This window comes from Magnolia sinica, chromosome 11, assembly GCF_029962835.1.
Source record: "Magnolia sinica isolate HGM2019 chromosome 11, MsV1, whole genome shotgun sequence".
NCBI classification, from domain to species: domain Eukaryota; kingdom Viridiplantae; phylum Streptophyta; class Magnoliopsida; order Magnoliales; family Magnoliaceae; genus Magnolia; species Magnolia sinica.
This window is the reverse complement of record NC_080583.1, coordinates 1160166-1168314: the sequence shown is the minus strand read 5'-3', so window position 1 is coordinate 1168314 and position 8149 is coordinate 1160166. Positions and strand designations below refer to the sequence as shown.

The 8149-nt window shown below is 41.0% G+C and overlaps 1 protein-coding gene across 6 annotated transcripts in view; it reads right to left on the bottom strand.

The window, feature by feature from the left end:
- Positions 1-897: 897 nt before the first annotated feature.
- The window catches only part of LOC131218522 (probable serine/threonine protein kinase IRE4), a 28632-nt gene continuing 21380 nt past the window's right edge, over positions 898-8149 (bottom strand). For 3 of the 6 annotated variants that reach the window (XM_058213095.1, XM_058213098.1, XM_058213099.1), the window contains 6 exons: positions 4923-5011; positions 4063-4114; positions 3884-3940; positions 3191-3346; positions 1738-1815; positions 898-1246 (listed from right to left, as the gene is read on the bottom strand). In XM_058213095.1, the coding sequence (XP_058069078.1) occupies positions 1148-1246; positions 1738-1815; positions 3191-3346; positions 3884-3940; positions 4063-4114; positions 4923-5011 (531 nt within the window). In that variant the 3' untranslated portion in view covers positions 898-1147. Of the gene's footprint in view, positions 1247-1737; positions 1816-3190; positions 3347-3883; positions 3941-4060; positions 4115-4922; positions 5012-8149 lie in introns of those variants that run through there. The other 3 variants (XR_009157773.1, XR_009157774.1, XM_058213097.1) reach the window with 2 other exon arrangements.

The window sequence follows — 8149 nt, the reverse complement described above, 5'->3', positions numbered from 1 at the left end:
ATCAAACATCTGATGTGGGAGTTACAAGGGTTTCGTACTTGCCAGAAAAATTCAAAAACTGACAAATTTAACTCCACTTTTGAATGCCCGAATGGTCTCGGAATGCAACAATTCCAATCAGGATTGAAAGAGCACTAAATTACCTTTTTCAGTGACCCTAAAATTAACCCAATCACATCAAACGAGGGAGTGATAATCTTTTTTGTTGGATCACTCAGTTTCGAAAGAATAACAATCTAGATTGGAAAATGATGATCCAGGACTTCTAGCGTGCTTTTCCCATGTGAGGGGGATCTGATCCATAGTTCAAACATCCTGAAAACTCTATTCAATGTTCACCCAGGTGGGGTTGACTCAAATACTTGACCCCACTCGTCTTAGAAATTGAATGCTTATAAATTGAAAATATTAGGAAGGCTAATAGATATTCAAAATAGTTGAATCTAGTCTCTACTTGAAATAATGCAATAGCTTTCAACGTTTTTGCCCTCATAATGAGTCCTCACAACAACGGTTGAGAGGGGTATATTCATCACAAAAATGCAAATGTTTGGCGAGGAATGATTAAGGTTTTGCAATTAAAATATGATAAAATCACAGTATAGGTATGTCGAAGACTAATCGATAGATTGACGGAGGTTTTTGAATTTTTATATATATATATATATATAATTAAATTAAAAACAACATGTAAGTTGAGATCTTGAATGACAGTTAGGATTTGTCCATTTGTTGTGAATCTTGGGATGTATGACGGTTGGCTCAGATCTTGTACAGCTCTAGGTTCCGACAGAGAAAAGGAAAACACACAAGGTATTCACAGTGTGTATGCTCTATATGTATTTTCAACTGAGAAAAAAAAAAGAAGTCTCAAATCAATGAGGATTGTACAGATCATACGGGAGAAAATACACATTTCCATGTATTAAAAAATGATGTACCAACACCAGTGTATGACAAATTCCATAACAGGTATGGAAGTCCTATTGAAGCATTCACGCAACGTTAGCTTATGCTCAGCGCTAGCCAGTGGTAGATGTAGCAAAATTGCTGTTAGAGAAATGTGGGCCCCCATTGCTCGGAAGTAGAAAGTGATGCAAATATGGTAGGATCCATAGGCTACCTTCTCCAGGCCTTTATTTAAGATCTATGGTTCATTACCTTTTGATGGGGATGAGCACTTGGATGAAGTTTTTCCACTTTGTAAGAGCACATCATAGTTAATTGATGCCAACTGAGATAAATTCTGCAATACAATTGCCGTGTCAGCAGTCAATGCAAGCTCCAAGCTATTGCTGAAGTTCTATGCATAGCTGTATGCTATTGGTTTTAGATGTAAGCTACCAGAAAAAAATAAATAAAATAAAATAAATGCAGTTGGAGGAAGGGAAGAACTGTCAGTGTGCAGATATTCTACTGAAGACAAATTGCAGGGTGTGTTGGGGCCATGATACGATGATCCAGACCATTAATCTGATTAGCTCCAGCCTGGATTGGGGATTCCCCGAAATCTCCCCAATCGGAATATCCCAACCCTCCAAATTTGCAGTGGGGCTCATCAGATCATTGTCTGGATTACCAAACAGTGGGCACCATATTACAGAATCCCGTGCCTCAGCAAACTATACGTTTTCTGAGACTCGGGACCCTGTAAGTCCGGACACCTCATACATGCCTCTGTCGAATGCATGTGAGAGAAACAAATCAAGCACTTTTCATCTCAGGAGATCAGCTTACCTTGAAAGAAAAATTAATCAAAGAGAGATTTAGAGGAGAGGAAAGGTCGAAGTCAGCCAGCTCACCACATTGGTCCATCTGAACATCAGTAAAATATCAGGATTAAAGAACAAGCATGTCTCGTCTCTCAATCACGTGGTATGAAGAAACATTTGAGATGAGCTTAGCTAGGAAGGGACACCCTGTAAAACCTTTATATGGCCCATAAAACTCACTGACCAGAAATCGTCAGTCCATACAAAGGTGAATTAGAAACTGTTTTCCATAAACATGGTTTCCAACCCTGTATGGAAGGCAAGATCTCTGATGAGTAAGATACTCAACATGTGCCCAATCTATGATGGGAGAACTTCTAAATGAAGGGTGTGGATTGTTGTGTGGTTGGGCCAGATAGGGCAAACAGAGTGGTGAGCCTCTAGGAGAGAGCCTCCCTAGTATTTCTCTTTGAGAAGTCCAAGGAGATCTTCATGTTATGTACATTCGAAACTGCAACCGGGCAGGATATATTCCAATAGCATTGTTGACATTACAATTATGGGAAATGCAAAGACGCACTGTAGACAAAACTAAGACTTTGAAACAGACATTGACAGCCACAACCTACACAATACAAGGATTGCAAGTGACGGTGTGTGGAGGGGTCAAATCTTCAATAAATGTATCCTGTACAAAGTCAACTATTTGATCTGGTGGTCCAAACAGAAAAGAACTGTTTTTTTCTGTTTTTTTTTTTTTTGGGAAGAACCCTACACCCAGCAAGTTCGAGACTAGAGATCTCAAAACCCTCTCTATCTTCAATCAATGAGCTAGAAGGCACCAAGATGAAATTTTAGTCTCAAGGCAAGCATAACAAAACTAGAACCAAACATAAGAGCAAATAAAACCCTAATACTAAGAAAAGGGCAAAAATACCAAACCTATTATATTCATAGGCTGAGAGAAAAACCTAATACAAAGGACATGACAAAAATACCTTGCCTAAGTTTCAGGGTATTCTAGTCTTTTCACATCTTATGCATAAATAAACAAAATAAAAGCAATTAAAACAAAAGAAACTGAACTAAGTCCTAAAGATGATATGCTTGTGACTTGGGTTACTAACACTAATGACCATGTGGGACTCACACGAGTGCTCCTCTCAATCAGCATGACTGATTACGACATCGGTAATCCAAAAATCAAGGGTTGAAGATTCCTCCATTTGGAAATGGGTTCCAAAGGACAGTTTTTTTTTTTTGGTCAGTTCAGGGACCATTTGGAAGAAAGTGTTTGCTGACTTGTAGGATGTGGACACCGGGTATGTGGGTCTTCCCCTCATTCTGCTCAAGTCATAGTCATTCAGAACCCTGATGGCTAGAAAATCCTGGGTTTTCTTTTTTCAACAGTAGATAAGCTCAAACTTTATTTAACCATGTCAGGAAGTTATGCCATAGAGGGAGGCGTAGATACATACATTTGCATCAACACCAGCACTTGAATTAGAATCAGTTGAGCCAGAAGCACAATCGCTAGTGTTTCCGTCTTCTGGTATTCCACCAGAACTCTGTGGAAACCGTGACACAAAGTAGCTTGTATCGTCTGCACCATCGGGGCTTGGAACAAATGCCGCCTACAGACAACCCAGAGGTCAGTTTATCTCATTGAAAACATATACTTCAGATCAATAATATCTAACCTGCAGCATATGAAATGGTGTCAATCACATGCATGAAACCCTATAAGAGACATGGGATTCAATTGGCAGAAAAGGAGAAATAAGCCATTTGTTACGAAGAGCCAAGCAACCAAAATTTTCCAAACCATAAGTCAAAGTGGACTTGGTTTTGCTTATGAGCATTACAGCTCAGTTTCAGCAAGTTCTGGCCAGTTTCGGGTTGTTTCGGACTATTCCAGCGGCTGCTACTCAATTTCGGCCAGGAGCTGGATCAAACTTTATGATTTTTTATTTTGGTACATATGAAATGGTGGTCGAGCATCAACATAAGTTGTTGCTGCACGAAACAATCCCAATGGTGGAATATGTTTCTAGCAATGTCTTAAAGTACTAATTAACTTCCATTGCATATGGCAAGCCTAAGATTCAACTTTTATAAATGATACACAAGCAGCGTCCAAGCAAAATTGTAAACAGAGAACACATGCTTACCTTTTGCAAGGCAAGGGTGTCCCAATTGATTCCCTTGAAGAAAGGATGTCCTTTTACCTGTCATAAATGGTAAGAAGACATTCACCAGTATCAGTTCCAAGTTCTTTCAGGTTTCCTACTGCAGCGACTAGGTGAGTTTGTAAGAATTGATGATGGATTAATAGGCAACTAGAAACAACCTCTGAGGCTCCATTTGCTCCAAGGCGCTGATCTGGGTCATGAATGAGAAACCTGTAAAAACATGTGAGAGCGCAAGCATACAACTCCATATGTTACCTTTGGGAAGAAGGAAGAATCATGCCAAGGTTACCACCTCTGCCAAATACTACAAGGAGAAAAGCATTGACCCAGTACTAGAATGTTTCTCCTTGCAATATTTGGTGGAAACCAAAGTGGAATCTTTGAAATCTACACCTTGACATTTGGGCATCCACCAATATGGCAATGCACAAACAATGTCCATGTTGGAATCTTTCCCGGCTCAGCTGGCCCTGTTCTATTTTTTATTTATTTTTCATTCATAGACACAATTAGATAGACTCAGGCTCAGATCCATGTGCCACAAGCTAACAAAACTTTAAAGAAGATGAGGGCTTTGCTAAGCCTACCCGCATATGCAAGAATGCTATTGCACATGCAACCACATGTGTTCATGTGGCCGAAAGGTGCAGTATCCAAGCCATCCATTAAGATGGTTTTGACCATCTAGGTGTTCAATCCTGAAAATAAATCTGGTCCATTCATAAGGTGGGCCACAATGTCAGAAACAATTGGATGGTTATAGAAGACTTCAGCAAAGTATTTTTCAGCTGTAAATTTGTTTTGTAAATTGTGGCCCACCTGACAATTGGAATGACCTGATTCTTCGGCAAAAGCATGTAAATAGTCGTAGGCATGTGATGAATGGAATAGATCTTGTACCAAAGTGTGCAATAGAAGCCTTGTACACGCAAGTGGGCTTAGCAAAACTCAGAAGATGATATAATGCACTGCAAAAAGTCAAAACGATTCTAAAGAATTTAAGACAATGGTAACAAACCTGTTTATCAAGTCTTGGGCCTCAAATGACATATCATCAGGAACACGAGGCCAGGGGATTTTGTGGTTTAAAATGTTGTCAAAGATTATCTGTGCAGTCATGAATCAATGGACAAATTACTTAAAATCCAGCAATATTCCTAGCTCTATCCAAATTTCTCCAGAAAATGCATAAAACATCAGTCAACATTAAAATGAAAATAAGAAAACCTTTCATACCCCGGCAGAGCGTGATAGATGTAAAAATTAGTCAACATTAAAATGAAAACAATAAAACTTTTCTTACTCTGGCAGTGTGTGATGAATGTTACACAGACACTTAGAAATTACGTAGGAATTGCATGCATGGCACATAAGCAATTCAAACCAAACTGTCAAAATTGTGAGTCCCAGTTAAAATGTATCATGAATAAAAATTACTCCTATTTGATTAGTTGGGAATTGTTTTTGGGGGTCCAGCTGTATATTCCTTTCAATTAATCAACAACTTCATTGTAAGAAAAAGACTGCAAAAGCAGTAGAATTCACCCAAACAGAGGGTCTTGATGCACCTTTTTTTTTTTTTTTTTTTCCAGTCTTGATGCACCTGAGCAAGTATGTCAGGAACACTGCTTTTTAAAAGATAACAGAAAGTACAATAAAAAATAACAAAAAGAAGGGCAGAGGATATTCTCTGTACAAAGAGAAGAGCGGCCCACACCAGCTATGTCCAGCTCATCCAAGATAGAGTTAGCTTCCCTAACAACATTGGAAAACGAAATGTTTAACCTAAAGGCAAGAGATCTAACCTTTTTAAATATAAAATTCAAACCCCAAAGTCCAGAACGCGCACGCTTAGCCTAATTGAGCCTTCAACTATGACCATCCAATCTTGAAAGAAATTCATGAGAATCCTAATAGCTTCTTGAAGAGGACAAGGCTTCTGCTGGGTGGATGACCCACCTCAGAAGAGGTCCCAAGAAAGCAAAATAAATCTGCCAGAATCATCTCTATGGAGTCCCACATACCCACGGGGCCAAATTGGGTAGGTATGAACAGGGCCTAAGTCTGCCAGAATTGGATAGTTATGAACTTAAAATTGGCAAGATTGCTGCCAATGTCCCAGGAAAAGTTCCAATATATGGAATAACCAAAAAAAAAAAAAAACTCTCGACTGTGATTTTGAAGGGAGGTGACTACATATCCTGGTTTTGAAGGGGGATTACGACATAATAGAAATTTGTACAGATTGTGTAGGCAGCAGTGGGGCACAAGCAAGATAGATGAGGGAGATGCAGAAAGCAGCGTTGAGATAAAGAATGTGAAGAGGAGGAATTGGAGAGATGGAAGAGGTTAAGAACAACGACATGACATGACAATGAAAAGGACGGAGGAGGTTGAGATGAAGAGAGAGGGCAGTGGAGAAGATGAGGAACTAGAGGGTAGATGAGGTTGAGAAGAAGGACATTATGAGACAATGAAAAGGGCGGCGGGGGATGTTGTGATGAAGTGAGAGGGCAGTGGAGAAGGCTTAAGCTCATATAATAATCCACCACCATTTAAAATGGTGATTGGAGGCATGGCAGAGTTGCACAGCAATCCAGAGTGTCCATATTGCTGACCCACTTATTGGTGGAACAGAACCAGAAAATTGCCCTGAAAAGATGACACTGACCATCTGATTTTCCCTTGGCGTTTGGACCACTCACTATTCTACCTTTAACCAACCATTTGATAGGGCATCAATTAGCTGGTTATGATATTTTTTATTAGCGTGCGGATTTTAGACATATGAACCTTTGGCAATGTTTCCCAGCCCCACTACCTAGAAGGTGGATGGCCATATATGAGTGCTGCCCCATGTGAGGTGTTCTTCTTCTTATTCTTCTTCTTGAAGGCCTGCATCCGATGTGCAGGCTTCTCTTCTCTCCCCTAACTAGTGGAACATCATGAGTTTACGGATGTGTCACAAGAAGTGAGGCGCCCATATAGTCAAGGGTCCGCATGTTGCACACATGGTCCAAACTAACACCAAGGTGCAATTGCATTTGGAACTTGAAGATGCACATCCGGAATTAGCATTCCATTTCCTTGAAAATAATGGCATGCTGAAGCTACTCACATGAGTATAACAATCTTACACAAAAATGATGTGCCAATGTGGCAGAAGCTGCAAGACTCAGACCTCCATCCAGTAATCCCTGTCCAGATGGCAGGGACAGAAATCGGGCCAGTCCGCTCATCAGATGGTCTGATTGTGAACCCAGGCAAGGTTTGTGTTGGGACCGATCGGTACATGGCTCAGATGTCCTACGCAAGTGACACTTCGGATATGAACGCCACTAGAAGCAAGGGCCAAAATAAGAATACCGGAGTTATAGGGAAAGCAGGAAGATGAACAACATCTCTTATATAACAGTATAGATGTAGATGAAGAAGATATAACAACAGAAAAGAGGTGGAACCCACAACCAAACACGCATAAACCAGCCAGAGTATCTAGTGATCATTTGACCTATTGTTGTTGGTAGTATCATTTTTTTGGTCTCAAGCACTCATAAAGATGTCAAGGAAGATTGATGCAGGGAGTACCCACCAATGCACCATAAGCTCTAGAGCTATTGGGGAAGCACCGGAATATCCCTTTATCTAGGACCTCCCAAGTAAACCAACCAAGACCTCCCATGGCCTACCCCACATCTCATAGGTCCCATGGTGGGCCTCACCCCGTGGCCATTCCGCATCTCACAGACCCCACCTCGTGGGCCACCCCACCCTAATGTGAAGATGCACCTGCATTATCCACCCACACCGGTAAGGAGACTAGAACACTAGTCTCCTGCTCTTATACTATTTGATGCAAGGAGTACTGGCCAACGCACCAAAAGCTCAAGAACTGTTTGGGAAACACCGGAATACCCCTTTATCTAGGCCCTCCCAGGCAAACTGACCAAGATCTCCTCGTGAGCTACCCCGTCTCTCACAGGTCCCATAGTGGGACCCACCACGTGGTCATTTTGCATTCACAGATGCCACCTCATGGGCCACCCCACTCTAGTATGGAGATGCACCTGCATTATCTACCCACACTAGTAAGGAGACTCGAACACTAGTCTCCCAGTCTGATACCACTTGATGCAAGGAGTACCGACCAACACACTAAAAGCTTAAGAGTTATTGAGGAAGCATCAGAATATCCCTTTATCCAGGCCCTCCCAGGTAAACCAACTAAGACCTCCCCGTGGGCTA